General features: G+C 41.0%; 1 protein-coding gene and 1 pseudogene across 2 annotated transcripts in view; one reads left to right on the forward strand and one right to left on the reverse strand.

The window, feature by feature from the left end:
* Positions 1 to 24,329, forward strand: part of LOC308513491 (zinc finger MYM-type protein 2-like) — a 163,231-nt gene continuing 138,902 nt past the window's right edge. Inside the window, exons 1-3 of the mRNA XM_081083585.1 lie at positions 1 to 108; positions 1,110 to 1,178; positions 8,822 to 8,948. Coding sequence (XP_080939711.1) covers positions 8,884 to 8,948 — 65 coding nt within the window. The 5' untranslated portion in view covers positions 1 to 108; positions 1,110 to 1,178; positions 8,822 to 8,883. The remainder of the gene's footprint in view (positions 109 to 1,109; positions 1,179 to 8,821; positions 8,949 to 24,329) is intronic.
* Positions 22,222 to 22,458, reverse strand: LOC308513496 (cyclin-dependent kinases regulatory subunit 2-like; annotated as a pseudogene). Its single transcript has one exon. The product of its transcript is annotated as a cyclin-dependent kinases regulatory subunit 2-like (transcript).

Consider the following 24,329-nt stretch of genomic DNA (forward strand, 5'->3'; position numbering starts at 1 on the left):
GCTCTCAGCGCTAAACCCGGGACTGGACCGAGCGGAGTTGTGCGCGTCGCCGAAGGGGGTGGGTCGGGGGAGGGGAGGTTCGTTCCGCGAAGCCGCAGCCAGAACCGGGTGAGGCTCGTCCCCGCGGTATTAGCAGTCCTGGCCCGCGGACGGTGGGGGTGGCTCGGTGCAGCGCAGCCTCGGGAGGTGGAGGCGGAGATGGGAGAGGGCGGCCTCTGGAGCCTCCCACCGGCCCGGGACTAACCCCCGCGGCGCGGCCGCCGTCGTCGGTGTGCGTCCTACCCGGGAAGCTGGTCCGGCCTCGCTCATGTCACGGCACCGTCGCATGCGGCCCCTTTGCCTGCGGGCTCGCTTGCGAGGCCGGGAGGGCCGGGTGAGGACGCCGGGTTGGGGGCGCTCGGCGGGGGCGCGGGCATTTTCCTTTCTCTCCGGGGGGGGGGAGGGGGTGGTGTGGCGGGGAAGGGGCGTTAGGTCTTCCCGCTCCCGGGACTGCGCCGGAGCTCGGGGTCTCCAAGTTTGGGGGTGAGGGTCCGCGTCCGCGCCGGGCCCTGCTCCGCGCTCCCCTCCCCGGCACTGCGTGGCCCTGCCCCGCACGTATTGTTTGGCTGGGTCTCTAATGGCGGACGGGGAGACAGCGCAGCCGGTCGCCGACTGCGGGGGTTGGGGGGGGGACAAGTCTCAGGCCCAGGGCTAAGGCTTGGGGCAAATGCGGGAGCTTTCAGCTTAGCGGCGATGTGAGCCGCTCCTAAATTGGAGTTGGTGCCCGGAGTGACGGGAGAGACCCCGGGTGGGCCCATTTGGGAGAAAATGCTGGCGTCGAGGCAATGTTTGCCCTTCCCCCGCTCTCTTCCCTGGGGCAGGTTGGATGCCCTCCACCTTCTCCCTCCAGATTTTGCATTTCCCTTGGGTTTTGGGACCAAATTCATATTTTACGCCATTTTGCTCCGCTTTACGTACGAGGGATTGTTGGTCTCGTGTTGGGCCGTGATAACAGAAGGACCGAACCTCCTTGACCTCATATTCCCTTTTCTTTTTCTCGTGGGAAGGGCTGGTTGTCCTACCTGGATAGCTTGTTCTTGATACATTTCTCGTTTTTCCTCTTACCCCAGGAGCAGGAATCGCTTTGAACTCCGTGTGGTGAATTTTTGACAGAAAGTGAGAAGGAAAACACCCTCATTGTGAGTCCTTTGCCCCCGATTTGTCGCTCTTAGAGGAAGTTGTCAGGTTGTAGGTGTTCAGACCTGGATCTTGTCTGTCCAGGTGTTTTGAGGGGGAGGAGCTTTCCCTGGCGGCAGCTGCCTGGGTAATAATTGGGAGTGGGTGCTGCTGTTGCACCGCTGCAGATACTGCTTCTGCTGCTGCAACACAAACCTCAGGTCCTGCAGCTAGCTGCTCACATTACCCAGAGGTGGGTTGGTGGGAAGGAGGGCATATTTCTTGCGCCCTCTAGAGTTCCACAATGGGAACTGAAGTTATTTCGTTTTGGTATGCAAGAAACCATCCTTTACATTTTTTCTACCTTTACAATGGTAATTCATCGAAGGGATCGGAAAAATAGGAAGAACCATTTAACTTTTTGTTTGTGTCTGATTTAAAACTCATGCTTTTACTCTTAGGGTTCATGAGTTGGTAGGTCTCTTTCATGTCTTTGATTAGGCATAAGTCCACTCCTTTAGTACTCCTAGTTCAGCAACTAGTATGCTAATCACACCAGCCCATTGCTCTCTGAGTTCCCCATCTTCTGTGCTCAGTAGTCTTCACTTGAGTCATTCTTTTTTTTTTTTTTTTTTTAATAAATGATTTAAAATTTTTAAAATAGAGAGAAACATCGATTTGGTGTTCCACTTATTTCTGCATTCATTGGTTGATTCTTGTATACTGTGACTGGTGGTTTAACCAACAGCTACCTGGCCAGGGCTTCACTTGAGTAATTCTTAAATATGTTAACTGAGTTACGTTTAGTGCTTGTAATTTTGCTGATTTTAAGTCGGTCTGGGAATGTTCTAGATAATAAGACAAACATAACCAGTCAAAACCTCCATCATTTGAAGTTAGTTACAAAATATTAGTGAAGTTAGCATTCTGGACACATTGTATCTCTTGAGCCCATTGACAGTTGATATCATAACTTGAAGATCTCTGTCAGAGGTGAGTCATAAGTTTAGCTTATACTTAAGTAGAGGCACAGGTGGGGTCCCTCAGCCTGGCCTGCGCCCTCTCCCAATCTGTGATCCCTCGGGGGATGTCTGACTGCAGTTATGGGATTGGGCGAAACTGGCAGTCCATTATCCCCCAAGGGATGTAGCGGTGCCAAAGCAGCAGGCAGCTGGAGAGGCTCCCATGGCCACAGCTGCACTCACCAGCCATGACCTGGCTTCTGGCTGAGCAACACTCCCGCTATGTAAGCACACTGACCACCAGGGGGCAGATCCTGTGTTGAGCATCTGCCCCCTGGCGGTCATTGGGTGTCATAGTGACTGATCAACCAGTCACAACGGTCCTAAGGGTCGCTTAGGCTTTTATATATAGAAATTATTAAGTCGCAAATGGGTCAAAAGACAGTTCATTGATGACACATATTTGCTGAATACTCATTGTTAAAGATGTGAGGATGATAGCTTATATTAAATAGGTATCATTTAGGCGCAGTGCAGGACACTTTCATGTATTATTTCACTTAATCTTAACAGGTAGACTGGGGGTAATTAAAATAGTATGTATTGGCCTAGTCGGTTTGGCTCACTGGATAGAGCGTCGGCCTGTGGACTGAAGGGTCCTGGGTTCGATTCCAGTGAAGGGCACATGCCCAGGTTGTGGGCTTGATTCCCAGTAGGGGGTGTGCAGGAGGCAGCCGATCAATGATTCTCTCTCATCGATGTTTCTGTCTCCCTCTTCCTTCCTCTCTGAAATAAATAAAAATATATTAAAAAAAAAACCAACAAAAAACTCCTCTTTAAAGAAAAATAGTATGTATTGAGCCCCTATTGTGTACCAGCACAATTGTAAGCTAAATTTAAAAAAAAAATTTATTTAGAAACTTTCAAATTTATGATTAAGAGTAGTATATTGAATTTCTGTGTACCTATCATTTACATTTTGTAGTTTCCACACATGTCCAAACTAATTTTTAACATGTATTAAGTAATTTAGTCTTCATGAAAACCCATTGATATAGGTACTATTTGTTTTTCTAATTTGTAGAGGAAGAAAAATAATGCCAAAATGTCATTCTTGTTTTGCTTAAGGATTTAACTCAGAATTAAAAAGTATTTTAAAACACCAGTTAATGGAGTTTTAATATGCCAGTCAATAAGATACAGAGAACCTGACAATTTTTAGTTGACTTTGCTTAAATAAGTTCTTTATTATACTTAACATTTATTGGGCAGTTACTGTAAGGTGCTATTAGATGTACTTACAAAGTATCTTTACAGTTAAAATATTTTGCATAATTATGGCATCTTAGAGCATTCTTTTATTTTTTATTTATTTTTTAAAATTTCTTAAAAAATGGAGTTTTAGAGAGATAGGAAGGGAAAAAAACATTCATGTGAGAGAGTAACATTGATTGGTTGCCTTCTGCATACCCAATGACCGGGGATCGAACCCACAACCTTTGTATGTACCCTGACTGGGAATCAAACCTGTAAATGAAGTTCAACCAACTGGGACACTCTGACCAGGGCTAGTGCATTCTTTTTTTTTTAAAATATATTTTATTGGTTTTTTATAGAGAGGAAGGGAGAGGGATAGAGAGTTAGAAACATCGATGAGAGAGAAACATTGATCAGCTGCCTCCTGTACACCCCCTACTGGGGATGTGCCCACAACCAAGGTACATGCCCTTGACCAGAATCAAACCTGGGACTCTTGAGTTCGCAGGCCGACGCTCTATCCACTGAGCCAAACCGGTTAGGGCAGTGCATTCTTAATAGTATGAATCACCCTCCCCTCCCACCTGTCCTTTTAACCAATTGGAGGAAACGTACAGCATGGTCCCTACTTTTCCATGTTCTAATATTTAATTTCATGGGCTAGACTTTATACCTCATTTGATGAGACAGTCCTTTATCACTCAGATGTCACATAGGTGCTGACATATGGATGTTTCAGATTTTTCATGGATATGGAGCTTGATATAACATCGTGTACAATTGTTTATAGTCTATTTTTTTTAAATCCTCACCTGAGTATATGCTTTTATTGATTTTAGAGAGAGAGGGGGTGGGGGAGAGAGAGAGACAGAAACATCAATGTGAGGGAGAAACATCAATCACATCAATTGTTCGCCTCCTGTTTGTGCCCTGACCTGCAACCTTGATGTATTGGGTCGACATTCCAAGCAACTGGCCAGAGCCTTAGAATAAATTTCTTTTTTTCTAGAATAAATTTTTGTATACCATTGAAAAATATTATTTAGAGTTAAAAGATGTGTGTATAGGGGTTTGCAAAATCACTTGATCACATGACTAGTTTGGGATTTGTTCTAACATTGAAAATTAAAAGTAATAAAATTTAAGGAAAATTCATGGTCTTTAATTTGGAAGAGGGTATACTGTTGGGGATTTTATTTTTACTGATTTGGTCAGTGTCCTGTAAGTATTATTATTCACTATTTTAAGAAATAATGCAAGAGTAAACTTTCGATATTAGAATAAACAGATAATGAATATGTAATAGATCTGGTTTTAACAAAATTAGTATATTTCATTGTTATGTGTTATCTTGTTTTGTTATCCTTCTTGAAGAGTTATCAGATTATAGTTAGAGAATTTCAGCTATTTTTTTAAATACCAATAGGCTGCCAAGGATCAGGTTTCTCTTTGCTAGTGGTTCTGGATTTTTTTCCCCTCTCAGTATAGTTCCTGGTGAATTTGAAGTTAATTTTGTGAATTTAAAGTTTAAAAATATACACCTAAAATAATTACATATTGTTGTATGTCAGTTAAATCTTTAATAAGCAATGTGTAAAATATTTTATCCTTAAATTATTAAATATTTTTTGCCATAACCGGTTTGGCTCAGTGGATAGAGCGTCGGCCTGCGGACTGAAAGGTCCCAGGTTCAATTCCGGTCAAGGGCATGTGCCTGGGTTGCGGGCACTTCCCCAGTGGGGGATGTCCAGGAGGCAGCTGATCGATGTTTCTCTCTCATCGATGTTTCTAACACTCTATCTCTCTCCCTTCCTCTCTGTAAAAAATCAATAAAAATATATTAAAAAAATTATTAAATATTTTAGTATGATTCTGTTATTAAAAGTTAATGTTAAATTTAATTTTAAGACATTTTTACTAGGTATAGAATTGTTGCAATATCAAATTAAAGAAATTATGAAAGGTCTATTGTAATTCTTGCAGTAAACTTATTTCTTTCTAACCATTTAGATTGAATAGGAAAAATACTTAAGTGCCTATTTTCAGTAAAATGGTTATCACATAGTTAGAGGTTACAGATAGAATTTATAAAATGTGACTAGCCTGGCCAGTGTTGCTCAGTGGTTGAGTGTTGACCTATGAATCAGGAGGGCACAGTTCGATTCCTAGTCAAGGCATATACCCGGGTTGTGGGCTTGGTCCTCAGTGTGGGGTGTGCAGGAGGCAGCTGATCAGTGATTCTCTCTCATTATTGATGTTTCTAGCTCTCTCTCCTTCTCCCTTCCTCTTTGAAATAAAGGAAAGTATATTTTAAAAAAGTAAAAAATAAAATGTGACTAATTCAAGGAGACAAACTATTCAGGTTTTTGCTTTGCTTTGTTTTTACGTTATAGCAATGCCATGTGTATATTACTTTTGTTATAGTAACCTACATTCCTTGTATGGATTTATTTTTGTATGAATTTGGAACTGAAATTAGGTTTTCTAACTAAAAATATTAAAGAAACTTTTCTTGTAATGCTGGAACAGTTTTATAATACATCTTTTGACTAGGAAGAGTGTTCCTTGGATTATTGCATTGGACTAAATAATTTAGGCTAATCAGGCAGTGTAGAAGTCATTTGTTTAACAAATTACATATTACATCATGTACTATATATCATGCATACAAAAAAGATGTTTTCAGTTAACAGTTGGCTAGCAATTTCTTTGCCACTATGCCCAGACTAGCATTACATGTTGACTTTGAATGGTACACTCCAGAACCCTAATTTGGAATTTGTAATTTGTTGGTTAGGTCCAGTGTATGTCTTAGTGAATTGTGCTTTCAGTTCTATAGAATGAAGGAAATGTTAGAGTGGAAGTGAAAATTTAGATTAAATTAAACTTTTATTTTATCTAGTTGTTTTAGATTTATATTTGTATTTTTTTCTTTGAAGGTTGTCATATTTTATTTTAATTGTTCTAGTTTATTTTATTTCTGGCTTTAACATGTATGAGAATTCTTTTTCAAAAAAATAAAATCTTTATTGTTGAGAGTACTACAGATTTCTCCCCTTGTCTCCCCCCACTGCCTCCCTCTATCCGTTTCCCTCCCCACCCCAGGCCTTTACCACCCGACTGTGTCCTTAGGTAAGATCTTTTGTTAATCTCTTCCTGCCCCCCTTCCCCTTTCCCTCTGAGATTCGTCAAATCTGTTCCATGCTTCCATGTCTCTGATTCTATTTTATTGGACCAGTTTATTTTGTTCATTATATTTCTTATTGTTCATTTTGATTTTTAGATTCAGTTGTTAATAGGTATGTATTTGTTGCCGTTTTATTCTTCATATTTTTGATCTCTTCTTCCCCTTCAACATTTCATGTAATACTGGTTTGGTGGGGATGAACTTCTTTAGCTTTTTCTTGTCTGTGAAGCTCCTTATCTGACCTTCATTTCAAATATATATTTTTTATTTCAGAGGTGAAGGGAGAGGTAGAGATAGAAACATAAATGATGAGAATCATTGATTGGCTGCCTCCTGCACGCCCCCTACTGGGGATCGAGCCCACAACCCTGGCATGTACCCTTGATTGGAATTGAACGTGGGACCCTTCAGTCCTCAGGCCCATGCAGCCACTGAGCCAAACCGACTAGGGCTGGCCCTCAATTCTAAATGAGAGCTTTGCTGGGTAGTGTAATCTTGGTTGTAAGTTCTTGCTATTCATCACCTTGAATATTTCTTGTCACTCCCTTATGGCCTGCAAAGTTTCTTTTGAGAAATCAGCTGATAGTCGTATGAGTGCTCCCTTGTAGGTAACTAACTGCTTTTCTCTTGCTTCTTTTAAGATTCTCTCTTTGTTTTTAGCCCTTGGCATTGAAATTATAATATGTTTTGGTGTGGGCTTCTTTGGTTTTCTCTTGTTTGGGACTCTCTGTGCTTCCTGGACATGTAAGTCTCTTTCGTTCAGGTAGGGGAAGTTTTCTGTCATTATTTCTTCAAATAGGTTTTCAATATTTTGCTCTCTCTGTTCTTCTTCTGGCAGCCCCATGATATGAATGTAGGTATGCTTAAAATTGTCCCAGAGGCTCCTTAAACTATTTGCATATTTTTGGATTCTTTTTTTTTCTTCTCTTCTGATTGGGTGTTTTTTGCTTCCTCAATTCCAAATCATTGATTTGATTCTCAGAATCCTCTACTGCTGAATCCTTATAAATTATTCTTTATTTCAGTTAGTGTATGCTTAATTTCTGACTGGTTCTTTTTCATGTCTTTGACACTCTCATTAAGATTCTTGAAAATCTCATTAAGATCTTAAGTAAACTTATAACCATGGTTTTGAACTCTGTATCCAGTAGTTTGCTTGCTTCCATTTTTTCCATTTGTGACCTGTTTCTTTGTCACAAATCAGTGATGCTGCCTCCTGCACATGCCCCATTGAGGATTGAGTCTGCAACCCGGGCTTGTGCCCTGATTGGAATCTAACCGTGACTTTGTGGTTCATAGGTCGATGCTCAACCACTGAGCCACTCTTTCTGGGCCTGGACCTATTGTGTTTGTCAATTGATTTTGTTCATTAGCTTCCACATATGTGAGATCATGTGATATTTGTCTTTCTCTGACTGGTTTATTTTTCTTTGCATAATAATCTCCAGGTCTCTCTATGCTGTCTCAAAGGGTAAGAGATCCTTCTTTTTCACTGCTGCATAGTATTTCATTGTGTAAATGTACCACTGCTTTTTTATGCATTCATTTACTGATAGGTACTTACTTGGGCTGTTTCCAGATCTTAGCTATTGTAAATTGTGCTGCTATGAACACAGGGGTGCATATGTTTTTTCTGATTGGTATTTCGGTACTTGTAGGATATATTCCTAAAAGTGGGATCACTGGATATATTCCATTTTTAAGTTTTTTAGGGAACTCCATACTGTTTTCCAAAGTTGCTGCACCAGTCTGTATTTCCACTGGCTGTGTGCCTAAGGTTCCCTTTTCTGCACATCCTTGCCAATACTTGTTGTTTATTGATTTATTGATGATAGCCATTGTGGCAGGTGTGAAAGGATAACTCAAGAGTTGTTTTTAATTTGCATCTTTCTGATGATATTGACATTGAGCTTTTTTTCATATCTATTATCCATCCATATGTCCTCTTTGGAGAAGTGTCTATTCAGATCCTTTGCCCATTTTTAAATTGGATCATTTGTCTTCCTAGTGTTGAGTTGTATTAGTTATTTATATATTTTGGATATTAACCCTTTGTCAGATGTATCATTGGCAAATATGTTCTCCCATACCGTGGGTTCCCTTTTTATTTTGATTATGGTTTCTTTGCGTAGAAGATTTTTAGTTTGATGTAGTCCCATTTGTTTATTTTGTCCTTTGTTTCTCTTGCCCTAGGAGATATGTTGGTTAAAATTCTGCTATGTAAGATGTCTGAGATTTTGCTGCCTATGTTTTCTTCTAGGATTTTTATGGTTTTGCGACTTACATTTAATTTGGGAAAATTGGACAGGTACATGCAAAAAAATGAAACTAGACCACCAACTTACACCATACACAGGAATAAACTCAAAATGGATAAAAGACTTAATGTAAGTTGCGAAACTATTTTTGCCTGTTTTAACATTGTATATCCTGTTTCTTAATCAAATGAGTTTTAACACGTGCCTAGGAAGTCATTTCATTTTGTATCTCCAAATAGTTTTATGTTGCTCATCAAAGATAAGCTTCTGTTCAAGTTAATCTTTGTCTTCCATGACACAAACTCCTGACTTCTATTATTCCCTTGTTCTCTTCATTTGTATATCACCTTTTCATCCTTGATGTCCTTGCTCAGTGGTTTTTATCCAGTCTTCCTCCTAATTCGTTTTGCACTTAAAAGAAATATCACACAGTATCAGTAATAGCATCCTATGTTCTCAGTCTAATTTTGGTGTACTTATTTGAGGCATAATCAAATTTTAGTAAAGTTAAATTTGGTGAGATGCCATGTAGTGTGGTTTTAATGCTATTTTGAGACTTCACATGCAAAGAGGGAATTAGTGGGTCTTAATTTTGCAGCTTTTCTGCCTAAATCAGTTTTTATCACTTGAGTGTTGGTAGGGGACATAAGTTTGGAGTCAGGTTGGTGTTCAAATCTGCCTTGCCCAGGAAGGAACTTTTGGTGAGATGAATGTCTTCTAAAACTAGATTGTGATGATAACTGCATAAGTAGTATATAAATTTCTTAAAACTTACCAAAGTTTTCACTTAAAATAAGTAAATTTTATTGTATGCAAATTATCTCATCTATCTATCTATCTGTCTGTCTGTCTATCTATCTATCTATCTATCTATCTATCTATCTATCTAAAAGCCTAAGTGACTGGCTGACTGGCTGGTAGCTATGATGTGCACTGACCACCAAGGGGCAGACGCTCAACGCAGGAGTGGGAACTACAGGCATGGAAACATGGAACAGCCTGATGAATCTCAGGGGGGAGGGCGGGAAGAGATTAACCGAAAATCTTATATATATACTAGAGTTCCAGTGCACGGATTCGTCCTGGTACATGGATTTCTGCACCAGTTTTGGCCCAGTCCCCTCAGCCTGGCCTGCGGGGATTGGGCCAAAACTGGTTCTCTGACATTCCCTGAGGGGTCCCGGATTGCGAGAGGGTGCAGGCGGAGGGACCCCAGATTTGTGCACTGGGCCTCTAAGTGCCTCAATAAAACTTTTGCTCTACTATTTACCAGTTGGTAATCTCTGATGAGTCATTTAACCTCTGAGTCTTATTTTATTCATTTGACATAAGAATATAGTGATGCCTGCTTTCCTAAACTTGCATATGAGATTACGATTAACAATAATATAGGCTATGTGATTGCCCAATAGTAGGTGCTCAGTTAACAACAGCTACAGTTATTTGTACAGACTAAACGTGAATTAGTTGCTACCACTGGTACAGTAAACTCACTGAATGCTCATCTGATAGTAAAGAGAAGGATTCTATCTTCCTCTTGACCAGCTCCCCACTGCTGGCTCCTATTTTTTTTTTTAAATAAGTCTTTATTGTTCAGATTATTACAGATGTTCCTCTCCCCCGCCCCCACCCCCCCCATAGCTCCCCTCCAGGTGGTTCCCACCCACCCCACCCCATGTCCTTACCCCTACCCAGACCCCCCCATCCTCGTCAATAGGTGTAAGATTTTTGTCCAATCTCTTCCTGCACTGTCCACATCCCTTTTCCCCCGAGAATTGTCAGTCCACTCCCTTTCTATGGCCCTGATTATATTATATTCAGCAGTTTATTCTGTTCATAAGATGTTTTATTCACTTGATTTTTAGATTCACTTGTTGATAGATATGTATTTGTTGTCACTTTGTTGTTCATAATTTTTATCTTTACCTTTTTCTTCTTTCTCTTCTTAAAGAATACCCTTCAGCATTTCGTATAATCCTGGTTTGGTGGTGATGAACTCGTTTAGCTTTTCTTATCTGTGAAGCTCTTTATCTGACCTTCAATTCTAAATGATAGCTTTGCTGGGTAGAGTAACCTTGGTTGTAGGTTCTTGCTATTCATCACTTTGAATATTTCTTGCCACTCCCTTCTGGCCTGCATAGTTTCTGTTGAGAAATCTACTGACAGTCGTATGGTTACTCCCTTGAAGGTAACTAACTGTTTTTCTCTTGCTGCTTTTAAGATTCTCTCTTTGTCTTTTGCCCTTGGCATTTTAATTATGATGTGTCTTGGTGTGGTTCTCTTTGAATTCCACTTGTTTGGGGTTATCTGCGCTTCCTGGACTTGTAAGTCTATTTCTTTCACCAGATAGGGGAATTTTTCTGTCATTATTTCTTCAAATAGGTTTTCAATATCTTGCTCTCTTCTTCTGGCACCCCCATAGTTCGGATGTTGGTACACTTGAAGTTGTCCCAGAGGCTCCTTACACTGTCTTCATATTTTTGTATTATTTTTTCCTTTCGCTTTTCCAGTTGGGTGTTTTTTGCTTCTTTGTATTTCAAATATTTGCCTTAATTCTTGGGATCCTCTAGTCTGCTGTTGGTTCTTTGTATATTATTTATTTAAGTCAGTGTATGCTTAATTTCTGATTTTTTTTTTCATATCCTTGAGGGTCTCACTAAATTTCTCGAAGGTTTCTAGAGGATTCTTGAGTAACCTTATAACTGTGGTTTTGAACTCTATATGCAGTAGTTTGCTTTCCTCCATTTCTTTTGTTTGTGACTTGTTTCTTTGTCTCCACATTTTGGCTGCTTCCCTGTGTTGATAGAGTGGCCTTGTGTGGTAGATGTCCTATAGGGCCCAGTGGCTCAGCCTCCCCAATTACCTGAGGTGGACACTCTTGGTGCACCCCTTTGTGGGCTTTGTGGACAGTCTTGTAGTTAAGTCTTGATTGTTGTAGGTATCACTGGGAGGAATTGACCTCCAGGCCAATTGGCTGTGAGGACCAGCTATGTCTACACTGGAAGAACTGCTGTGCTAGAGATACCCTTATGGGGCAGGACTTGCTTCAGTGGGGCTTTGGTGCTTACTGAGTCTGCCTCTTGAGTGTGTCCCTTATGGATCTGAGGAGTTGTAATCTGGATGGTCCCACTCTGACCACTGAGTACACTGGCTCTTGGATCTCCAAGGAGGTGCCACATCAGCCACTGCCTGAGGCCACCCAGCAGGAGCTACAGAGAGATCTGCAGATTCCTCCTCTTTGTTTGGGGTTTGGAAGTGCCCATATGAGGCCCAGCTGTGAAGCAAGGTCGGCTGCTGCTGCTGAACCTTGGGCCCTCTTTTGGAAGCTTTGGAGCTCTCTGACCCAGCTGCAGTTTGACAGGTTTTTAGAGGGAGAAAGGCCAGGCCATTCACATGCAAAAGCTGATCTGCACAGCTTGGGTGGGGTTGTAAACAGAGTGGGGCGGGGTCTCAGGGAATCACCAGGGCTGAGCAAACAGCAATGGTTGCCTGGCAGCCCTGCCCTGATAAGTCCCTGGGTCTCTGCGTCCCATGGCCCCGTGCAGGAACAATGACTGCTGCAAGCACCTTTTTGAGAAAGCCACCCTCACGTTCCGGCCGGATGCCAGACAGTCCAGTTTCTCTCTGTATGAGTCTGGGTCCCCAGTTTCTTGCCCGTTATTGGAGTTCAGAGCAGTCAGGAACTTGTATCTCCCTCCCGATTGAAAAAACAATAGCGTACCCAGCTGCCAGCCCCTTTTGCTCGAGCCTCCGTACCTCTGCACTTCCGCAGCTCTGCACCTCCTACCCTCTTCAATGTGTTTTTCTCTTTCCTTCTAGTTACAGAATTTCCACTCAGCTTGCCTTCCCATGGTTCTGGATGACATTCATTTTGTATTTTAGTTGTATTTTTAAACTGATAAGAATAGATACTACACTTGATCTTAGCCAAAAGGCCGAGAAGCGATTATTTTAGTTGTATTTTTAATGTGGTTGTGCTTGGCAGCAAGTTCAGGTGTTTACCTATGCCGCCATCTTGGTTGTCAGTCAGCAATTGACATTTTTGATGCAAGTCTGATACTCTTGAGATCCCTTCCCTGTCCTTATAATTATAAAAGTATTCAGCTGATTAATGTTTGTATTCTCTTCGTCAGTGTATGAGATCAATTCACAAGTCTTAGTGTTCTATATGATTAAGGGATGATGTGGTACAATGAATTGTATGTAGACTTTAGGTACAAACTATTTTTGCTGCCTGTATGCCAGGTGTATGCCATAGGAAAGTTATCTGATAACAGAATAGTTTACTCATCTGCAAAATGGGGTCATAATATATTTAAGATATGCATTATAAGGTACATTTTAAGGTAGTTTTGATGAGCCTGGTACAATATATCTATAAATGGTACTTAATTATTGTATTAGATGTGGGATGAAATTGATAGACAAAAAAGTAGAACTCAAGTTATGAGGAGTTAAATAAAGGGGAGATATAAAATAAGACTTACTGAGCACCTTAGCTTCAGAGGCTTTCATACTACTAGATGATTAAAAAAACGCAAATTTCATTGAATTGTAAATGATTGGGTATACTATTTACTTTCTTCAATTTGTTCATTAAGACAGAAAAAACAGATTTTCTTTGGTGTATATGTACAAAGGGCTTCTGAGGTAAGGAGGACCCTTTCACGAACTAAAAGAAGGCTTTTGCTAAACACAGATGCTTAATTAGCAAGGTGCAGAAGAGTGATCCTTAGGTGGAGCCTAGCATATAGTCAGGGGTTACATCAGGCAGGAATCTTATGGGTCAGGGGAAGAATCTTACGTTTTCTCCGATGTACTAGGTGTACCAGTTAATAATGGCGGATTTTGTAATCAAAGAAAACACAATAATTTCAAAAGAAACATCAAAAGTGATTTATTCAAAGTAATGTCCATCGCTAGCTACAGATTTTCCCCATCTTTCAGGTAATTTGTGGATACTGTCCCAATAGAACTTTTCTTGTTTTGAGGCAAACCATTCAGAGACCCAATTTTCCACTTCTTCGAATGTTTTGAAGTGCTGCTCAGAAAGTGCGTGTGCCATCATCGATCAGAACAAGTGGTAATCTGAAGGAGCAAGGTCTGGTGAATATAGCAGGTGGGTTAATACTTCCCAGGCAAGATCTTTTAACGTGTCTTTAACTGGTTTTGAAGTGTGTGATGGTGCGTTATCATGAAGCAAAATTACTTTGCTGTGTCTTCTGGTCCATTCTGGTCGTTTCACGATCAAAGCGTGGTTTAAATTGATTATTTGTTGTCGGTAGCGATCAGTATTAACGGTTTCAACTGGCTTTAGAAGCTCATAATACACCACACCTTCCTGATCCCACCAAACGCAGAGCATTGTCTTCTTTCCGAAGCGATTTGGCCTTGCAGTCGATGTTGATGCTTGACCTGGATCAACCCATGATTTTGTGCGTTTGGGATTCTCAAAATAAATCCACTTTTCATCGCCAGTCACAATTAGATGCAAAAAAGACTGTGTTTCATGCCGTTGAAGCAACATTTTACTGATGACTTTTTGGTTTTCCATTTGTCTTTCGTTCAATTGATGTGGCAACAATTTTCCTTTAAAATTTTTCCCATTGCTTGGAAACAATCAAATTGTTTGCTGAGCAACGCTTAATCTTTGTGCAAGTTGTTTTTGAGTTTGACATGCATTTTTATCCAATAATGCTTAAAATTGTTGGTCTTCAAACTTTTTCGGCTGACCTGTACCTTCTTTGTCTTTCACATTGAAATCGTCACTTTTAAAGCGTTTAAGACAGGGTTCACAGGATCTTGAGATGGAGCATGTTCACCATAAGCTTCTCGAAGTATATGATAACTTTTTCTTTAAAATAAAGTAATGAATTGAAACTTCCGCAAATGCTCTTTTTTGGCATGAAATTTGACATTTTTAAGCATAAAAATATCTATGATGTTAACACCTTCAGAAAATTTGACATATGAAGTTTTGAAGCTTGCTGTCAATACAACAAAATAGCATACATATCAGATCGCATATATATCAACATATGTGTAACTCCATCTATTGAAAAATATCCGCATTATTAACTGGTACACCTAGTACACTGGAAAGCCATGGGAAAAGTAATTGGGGAATCTTAAAAAAGTAATCCAGCAGAAAAATAATAATTGCAAGGGCTAGAGGGGTGTCAGAAGATATAAAAATGGGCAGTTTCAAGATTTATTTTGGAAGTAGAATAGAGTCTTGGGGATGGATGACAAGGCTGCAGATGAAGAGAGGAGAAGAAATTAAGAATGAACTCCAGTCTGGTTGCTGTGGATTGGTGGTTGAGCATCTATGAACCAGGGTGTTAAGATTCCATTCCTGATCAGGGCACATGCCCGGGTTGTAGGCTCAATCCTCAGAGTGGGGCATGCAGGAGGCAGCCCGTTGATTATTCTCATCATTTATGTTTTTCTCTTTCTCTCTTCCCTTCCTCTCTGAAATAAATAGAAAATATATTTAAAAAAGTTAAAATTACTTGAAAATACCTTGGTGTTAAATTTTGGTCCTATGAGAAAAGAGATTATTTCTTACCCCTAGAAATTCTACACCCTAGTGATAACCTGAATGAATTAATTGGCTTATTTATTTATTTATTAGATCAAAAGGGATTTTTGTTTAGACTCTATCATAACCCTTAAGTAGTTTTTTAGAATGTTCATTACTTGATTCCTAGCTTCTAAAGCCCTTAGTAGCCTTGTTTCAAATATGTTAAGAAAATTTTATAAGTAGACTATATGCAATTCTAGGAAATAATCTGTTACGTCATCTTTCACTGGTCCCCTGGTCCTTTTCTTCACTTCTCCAGAGATTAGTAGTATTATCAATTTAGCATGTATTACTGCAAATCCTTTTCTGTTGATATACTGTCATGTACCCATAAGAATTTTATAGTAAAATTTGTGTGTCCATTTAAAAAATATGTATACTATATGTATTTTTCTACCGCTTTTTTCACTTAGCTGTATGTCTTAGATATTTTTTGGAGTTAGTACATAAAGATCTAGGTCCTTTTTTTTTAAACTGTTGTGTGACATTTCATGGTATGGATGTAACACAGTTTAGACATTTTATTGTTGAAGTAGGGGCCCAGTGCATGAATTCGTGCACCTTGAAAGGAACTAGGCTGCAAGGCTGTGGTAGGCTCAGGGGCGGGTCTTGGCCCATCCTCCATGACCCTGCCTGGCTCCTCCTGCTGTGGCCCCCGGGCCCCTGTCTGCTGGCAGCTCCGCTCCTGCTGCTGCCGCTCTCATGTGCTGATAGCGCCGGCCCCGCTCGAACCCACTGACGGAATGGAATGATTGGGGCTGGCACCAGCAGTGGGTATGAGCGGCGGCTGCTGCCCCAATTGTCTTTCAGGAGCAGGGGGAGGTGTAGAAGCCCTCAGGGGTGATTAGGGCCTGCAGCAGCTGCTCGCACCCACTGATGGAGCAGAGTGATCAGGACCACCACCAGGCGCCGGCAGCCGGTGTGAGCGCCAGATGGGAATGCAGCACACAGGAGCAAAGAATTTTCAGTAACTATCAGTGGCTCACCTTGATGACAGCGACTGGCGCCTCCACTCATCTGCTCCACCATCACACCTCGGCCAATGCCCTCCATGTTCCACACACACCCCCTTGTGGTCAGTGCACATCATAGCTACTGGTTGTTTGGTTGTTTCAGTTGTTCCACCATTCGGCTATTTACATATTTACCTTTTATATAGTAGTAGTGGCCCGGTGCATGAAATTCGTGCATGGGCTTGGGTGTCCCTCAGCCTGGCCTGCACCCTCTCCAATCTGGGACCCCTCAGGGATCGGGCCTAAACTGGCAGTTGGACATCCCGCTCGCAATCCAGGACTGCTGGCTCCTAACTGCTCACCTGCCTGCTTGCCTGATTGCCCCTAACCACCCTGCCTGCTGGCCTGCTCGTCCCCAACTGCCCCCTCCCCCTGCTGGCCTGCTCGCCCACAACTGCCACTCCTGTCAGCCTGATCACCCCCAACTGCCCCCCCTGCCGGCCTGATGACCCCCAACTACGCCCCCTGCCGGCCTGATCACCCATAACTGCCCTCATTGCTGGCCTGATCATCCCCAACTGACCCCTTTGCTGGCCTGCTTGCCCCCAACTGCCCCCCTGCCATCCTGCTCACTCCCAACTACACCCCCTGTCTGCCTGATTGCCCCCAACTGGACCCCCCTCCTGTCGGCCTGACCACCTCCAATGGCCTCCCCACTGGCCTGATCACCCACAGCTGCTGTCCCATCCTGGCCTGATCATCCACAACTGCCCTCCCCTCTTGGCCCCTAACAACCTCTACCTCGGCCTGCCACCATGGATTTGTCCAGAAGAACGTCCAGAAGGTCTCCTGGAAGGTCTCCCAGTCTAATTAGCATATTACCCTTTTATTATAGATAGAGTCCTGGTGCACAGGTGTTGGGCCAGCTGTTTTGCCCTGAAGGGTGTCCCGGATCAGGGTGGGGGTTACCTTGGGGGTGTGGCGGCCTGAGCGAGGGGCCTGTGGTGGTTTGCAGGCTGGCCACACCCACATTTGGGTGGGGATCCCTACTGGGGACAGTGCCAGCCTGGGTGAGGGGCTGGGACCGTTTGCAGCCCAGCCACGCCCTCATGGGGTGAGGGTCCCTGCTGGGAGGGCATGGCCAGCCTGGGTGAGGGGCCGAGGGCTGTTTGCGGGCCCCTCCCTCGGTGGCTGGCCCAGGCGACCCAAGCCTCCCGTGTGCTCAGGCTGGCTCAGTGGCTACCGCCCCTCCTTCAACCGCTGGTCAGGGCGGGCGGGAAGCTTGGGTCGCCCCCTTGATCCGGCCTGCTCCATGACTGCCGCCTGCAGGCCCCTCCTTCTGTGGCTGGCTCAGGTGGGCAGGAAGCTTGGCTTCCTCCGTTGCTGGGGGCAACCCAAGCCTCCAGTCCGCTCCAGGTGGCTCTGTGGCCACCACCATCTTTGTACCACTAATTTGCATATTCCCGCCTGATTGGCTGTGGGGTGTTGCGGAAATATGGCCAATTTACATATTTGTCTATTAGTGTAGATGTTTAGTCTATTTTCAATTTTTTGTTACAGATAATATTGCATAGAATATATTGTGTAGTAGATTTTTTGGGTTCATGTGTGTTTTCTCTAGAGGAGATTCTGAGAGTAGGAATTGCTGAATCAGAGTATATACATATTGCATATTTTAGTAGGTATTGTCATAATGCTTTCTACTGGACCACTATGCTTACTGCATTTCCACTATTTCTATACATTCTCGCCAACACTGGATATTATTAAATAGTCAATTTAATTTTGTGTTCTTTTAAAGTGTGAATATCAATTATAATATATGTTATAACCACATACATTTTATTTTATATATACATATATATTTTAAATTCTCACAGTTGATATTTTTCCATTGATTTTTAGAGAGGGTGGAAAGGAGGGAAGATTGGGGAAGGAGGGAGGAAAAGAGAGAGAGAGAGAGAGAGAGAGAGAGAGAGAGAGAGAGAGAGATGAGAAAGACACATTGATTGGTTGCCCCCCTACTTGCCCTGACCTGGGCTCGGTGAGCCCATAATTGAAGTATGTGCCCTTGACCAGGAATCAAACCCAAAAGTCTTCAGTCTGTAGGCCAACACTCTAACCCAGGGGTGGGCAAACTTTTTGACTTGAGGGCCACAATGGGTTCTTAAACTGGACCGGAGGGCCGGAACAAAAGCATGGATGGAGTCTTCGTGTGAACTAATATAAATTCAAAGTAAACATCATTACATAAAAGGGTACGGTCTTTTTTTTTTTAGTTTTATTCATTTCAAACGGGCCGGATTCGGCCCGCGGGCCATAGTTTGCCCACGGCTGCTCTAACCACTTAGCTAAACTGGCTAGGGCTATATGGTGTTCCTTTGCTGTGTAAAACATTTTATAATGTAATAGGAAAATTCAGTTCACTATTGTAAGAAATAGGAATAACTATAACAAATATGCAAGATTTTTATGGAGGAAGTTGTAAAATGATAGCATAGACCATACAAGAAAACTGGAATTGAAAGATATGCATACTATGTCTTGATGGAAAGACTTCAGTAAGGTAGAGACCCTAATCAACTTCCAGTATATATGCATATGATTACCAAGTAAGATAAAACAGGCTTAACTGTGAGAAGGAAGTCTCTTTCCTTTTCCCCCTGACCTATCCACACAGTTCTCTTCCCTAGAAACAAATAACTGTTGTCATTTTCTTAGATATTTATCTAGAAATACTCTATGCATGCATGTATGTACGTTGTGTGTATGTCTCTGTGTGAGCTTATCCATTGTTCTGTCCTTCGTTTGCAGTTAATTTATGTTGAGGTTGTTCCATATTAGTTTGTAAGTACATGTAGAGCTAGCTGCCTCATTGTTTGCAAGGCTTCATAATATTTCATTGTATGTCTTTATTGTCATTTATTTTATCAGTTGTCTCTTGAGAGACATTTAGGGTGTTTCAGTCTTTTTATAATGTATATCTTTTTCCATTTCGTTCTTAAAAACATTAGATAATATATTTGTAGGAAGGATGCCTAGAAGTGGAATTGCTTGGTCAAAGAAATATTTTTTAGTTGCCCTCCATAGAAATTGTACTAGTTCAGCCTTAGCTGGTTTGGCTCAGTGGATAGATTAGCGGCCTGCGGACTGAAGGGTCCCAGGTTCGATTTCGGTGAAGGGCCCATGCCTGGGTTGCAGGCTTGATCCTTGGTAGAGGGCATGCAGGAGGCAGCTGATCAATGATTCTCTCTCATCATTGCTGTTTCTGTCTTTCTTTTCCTCTCAGAAATTAATAATAAAAAAAAATACATATATGTGTATGTGTGTGTGTGTGTGTGTGTGTGTGTGTATATATATATATATATATATATATATATATATGTAAAAATGTTGTACCAGTTCATACTTGTTTGCAGTATGAGACTCTCAGTATAGTTAAACCTTTTGATCTTGTACATGTGGTAAAAGAAAATTGGCAGCCTTTTTTTCTTAAACATTTCACACATTTAAGAGCATTTGTATTTCTTTTTCTACAGAACTGTTTTCCCTTTTTTTGACCTTTATTCTCTTTGATTGTTGGTTTTATCTCATTGATTCCAGGACCTCTTTGTCTTCAGTTTTTTAGGGTATGCTTTGCAAATATTTTCTTCATAGTTAATCATTGTGCATGTTTGTGATTTTTTCCCCCCATATGGATGTCTTCTATTTTTTTTCTTTAAAAAAAGTTTTGATAAAATATACTAATGCAAAATTTACCATTTTAAGTGTACAGGTCAGTGGTATTAAGTATAATAAAAAATCATTATTTTCCAGAACTTTTTCATCATCCCAAATAAACTACCCATCCTATATAATAAAAGCCTAATATGTTAAGTGTCCAGTTGTCCAGTCGCCTGTTCAACCAATCAAAGTATAATATGCTAATGATATGCTAAGGCCGCTTAACCACCCACTATGATGTGCACTGACCACTAGGGGGCAGACAGTTGGCTGGTTGACCAGTTGCTATGATGTGCACTGACCATCAGGGGGTATACGCTCCGACTGGTAGGTTATCTTGGAATGAGCGAGTCGGGCCGGACATGCCCTGGAGCCCTCCTTCAGTTCCTCCCGGCTGGCCATCCTCCCGTGTCCCTTCCTGGCCCTGATTGTGCACTGGTGGGGTCCATCAGCCTGGCCTATGCCTTCTTGCAATCTGGGACCTCTCGGGGGATGTCGGAGAGCCAGTTTCAGCCTGATGCTGCAAACGAGACCAAGGGACCCCACTGGTGCATGAATTTGTGCACTGGGACTCTAGTTAGACAGTAAAGCCCAATACATCTTACCCCCAGCTCCTGGTGACTTCTAGTCTACCTTTTTATCTCTATGAATTTGCCTATCCTAAGTACCTCAAATAATTGGAACCGCCCTGACCGGTTTGGTTCAGTGGATAGAGCATCGGCCTGTGGACTCAAGGGTCCCCGGTTCGATTCTGGCCAAGGGCATGTACCTTGGTTGCGGGCACAACCACAGTGGGGGGTGTGCAGGAGGCAGCTGATCGATGTTTCTAACTCTCTATCCCTCTCCCTTCCTCTCTGTAAAAATCAATAAAATATATTTTAAAAAAATAATTGGAACCATAAAATATTTGTGTCTGGCTTATTTCATTTAGCCTAATGTTTACAAAGGTCGTCTATGTTGTAGCATAGGTCAGAATTTCTTTTCTTTTTAGGGCTGAATAATCTTCCATTGTATGTGTATACCTACATTTTGTTTTCCCATTTATCTGCTCATGGACATTTTGGTTGTATTTATCTCTTGGTTATGGTGCTATGAACATTAAATGTGCAAAATTCTTTTTGAGATCCTGCTTTCATTTCTTTGGATATATAACCAGAAGTGGGATTGCTGGATCTTATGGTCATTCAATTTTTAATTTTTGGGTAACTTCCATACAGTTTTCTATGGCTGCTGCACCTTTTTACATCCCCATCCACAGTGCACAAGGGATCATGTTTTTTCAAATAACCAACCAATCAACCTTTCAGTTTCTCCACACTAACCTTGTTGCTTTTGTTTTGATAGTAGCCATCCTAATGGATATGAGATATTTCCTGGTTTTTATTTGCATTTCCCTAATGACTAATGATGTTGAGCATCTTTTCATCTGCTAATTGGTCATTTTTATATTTTCTTTGTGGTTGGGCAAGTATCTGTTTAAGTTTTTTGCCCATTTTTGTTTTGTTGTTGCATTGTAAGAATTCTTTACATATTCTGGATATATTAATCCCTTATCTGATATATGATTGCTAATATTTTCTCTGATTCTGTGAGTTGTCTTTCATTCTCCGACACAGTGTTCTTTGCACAAAACTTAAAATTTTTTTTCAGCTTTGTACTTTTGTATGTTTTTCTATTACTAACTAGTATCCTTTCTTTCAGGTTGAACCAACTTTCTTTAACATTTCTTATAAGGCTGGATTAATGATGAACTTAACAAAACATTTGTTTTTCTGGAAAATTATTTTCTTCAATTTTGAAGGAAAACTTTGTTGGGTAGAGTATTCTTATTTGGCAATATTTTTCTTTCAGCTCAAGAGTTTTTTTAAATGCAACATACAGACTTTTTAAACAAAAGTAACTGTTAAAGTCAACCAGGCACTTATATTAAAAGAAAAAGTAATTAGAAGAAATTTTATCTTAAACACCTTACAGTAACATATTGTAATTACATGTAATTGAGCTCTGTTGCCGTGAAGAATTCAGCTCATGCACAGGTATGAATGAGTAATTTGTACATTTTTCAACTATTCAGTGAACACTACCTTATATACACATATACATTAAATTTGAAAAGATTTAACTGATGATTCCTAGTTATATTTCATTTTTGTTGATCTTTTGGAAGAGGTCATCTAAAGAGAAGAATATGTGGTTCTGGCTCAGGAATCATGTAATGAACCCAGCCTGGACTCTGGTGGACACCAAGTCCCTTCCACTCCTCTTCTGACATCAGAGTGGTTTTGGGTACTTGTTTGGAAAGTTCTCTGGGTAACATGACATGCCACTTGTAGTGCTAGTTGAACTGTTTGTCCAAGTAGTAGATCTGCTTGTGGGCCATCCTGCCAGCAGGTTGGGAAGAGTCAGGCCAAGGCAACAATTTGACTACATTGGCTCAAAATTTTAAATTTTGTTTTCTAGTTTATCTAATTTTTCTTTTGTTGCCTATGCTTTTGATGCCATATCCAAGAAATCATTGCCAAATCCAATGTCATGGCACTTCCTCGCTATGTTTTCTGCTAAAAGATTATATATATATGTGTGTGTGTGTGTGTGTGTGTGTGTGTGTGTGTGTGTGTGTGTGTGTGTGTATATGGTTTAAGCTCTTAAATGTAAGTCTTTGATCTGCTTTGAGTTAATTTTTGTATGTGGTGTAAGGTAAGGGATGTACTGAAATCTTTTGTTGTGACGATTGACTTTTACTCATTTATGGTCTTAGCACCCTTATTAAATGGTTTGACCAAATATCTTAGGATGCGTTTCTGGGCTTTGTATTCCATGCCATTCATCTGTATATCTGTCTTTATGCCAGTATCATGGTATTTTGATTTGTTGTAGCTTTGTAGAAAGTTTTGAAATCAGGAATTGTGAGACCCCCCCTCTAGCTTTGTTCACTTTTTCAAGATTTTTGTCCCTTGACATTTCATATGGATTTCAGGATGAGATATCCACTCTGCCAAAACATGCTTTGGGTCTTGATAAGGATTGCATTGAATCTGTAGTTTGGTATATTGGTAGTATTGTCATTTTAACAATGTTTATCTTGTAATCCATGAACATGGATTTCTTTCCATTTATTTGTATCTTTTTTTTTTTTTTTTAAATATATTTTATTGATTTTTTACAGAGAGGAAGAGAGAGAGATAGAGAGTCAGAAACATCGATGAGAGAGAAACATCAATCAGCTGCCTCCTGCACATCCCCCACTGGGGAAGCGCCCACAACCCAGGTACATGCCCCCGACCGGAATCGAACCCGGGACCCTTCAGTCCGCAGGCGGACGCTCTATCCACTGAGCCAAACCGGTTTCGGCATTTATTTGTATCTTTAACTTCTTTCAGCAGTGTTTTATAGTTTTCATTGTGCAAGTGTTTCAACCTTTTGGTTTAATTTATTTTTATGCATTCTTTAAAATGTTATTGTAAATGAGTTTTAATTTTTTTGAATTGTTCATTAGTGTATAGAAATGCAACTGATTTTTGTATTTAAAAAATTTTAAAAATGTTTTTATTGATTTCAGAGAGGAAAGGAGAGGGAGAGAGAGAGAGAGAGAGAGAGAGAGAGAGAGAGAGAGAGAGAGAAACATCAGTGATAAGAGAGAATCAGTCGATCGGCTGCCTCTTGCATAGCCTCTTGCACAACCCCTACTGGGGATCAAGCCTGCAACCCAGGCATGTGCCCTGACTGGCAATCGAACTTCATGACCTCCTGGTTCATAGATCAACATTCAACCACTGAGTCACATGGGCTGGGCTGGATTTTTTGCATGTTTATATATTCTGAAACTTTGCTTGTCTGTTTTCTACATAGAAGATTATGTCATCTGCAGAGATAATTTTATTTTCTTCTCTCATTTGGATGCCTTTTAGTCTTTTCTTTTTACCTAATTAATCTGACAGGGACTCCCAGTACTGTGTTGAGTTAGAGTGGTGAAAGTAGGCATCTGTGCCTTGTTCTTAATCTTAGAGGAAAAGCTTTTGGTTTTCACCACTGAGTATGATGTTAGCTGTGGGTTTTTCCATGTGTGACCTTTATCATGTTGCAGAAATTGTCTTTTCCTCCTAGTTTATTGTTTTTATCATGAAAGTATTTGTCAGACGGTCCCTGCCCCCTTCCCATTTAGATGACCAGGTGTTTTTCCCCCTTTAGTCCATTACTTTGATTTCCTTATATTGAACTGTCATAGCATTCTGGGATAAATCCCACTTAGTC

This window comes from Myotis nattereri (assembly GCF_964212035.1).
Source record: "Myotis nattereri genome assembly, chromosome: 2".
NCBI lineage: Eukaryota > Metazoa > Chordata > Mammalia > Chiroptera > Vespertilionidae > Myotis > Myotis nattereri.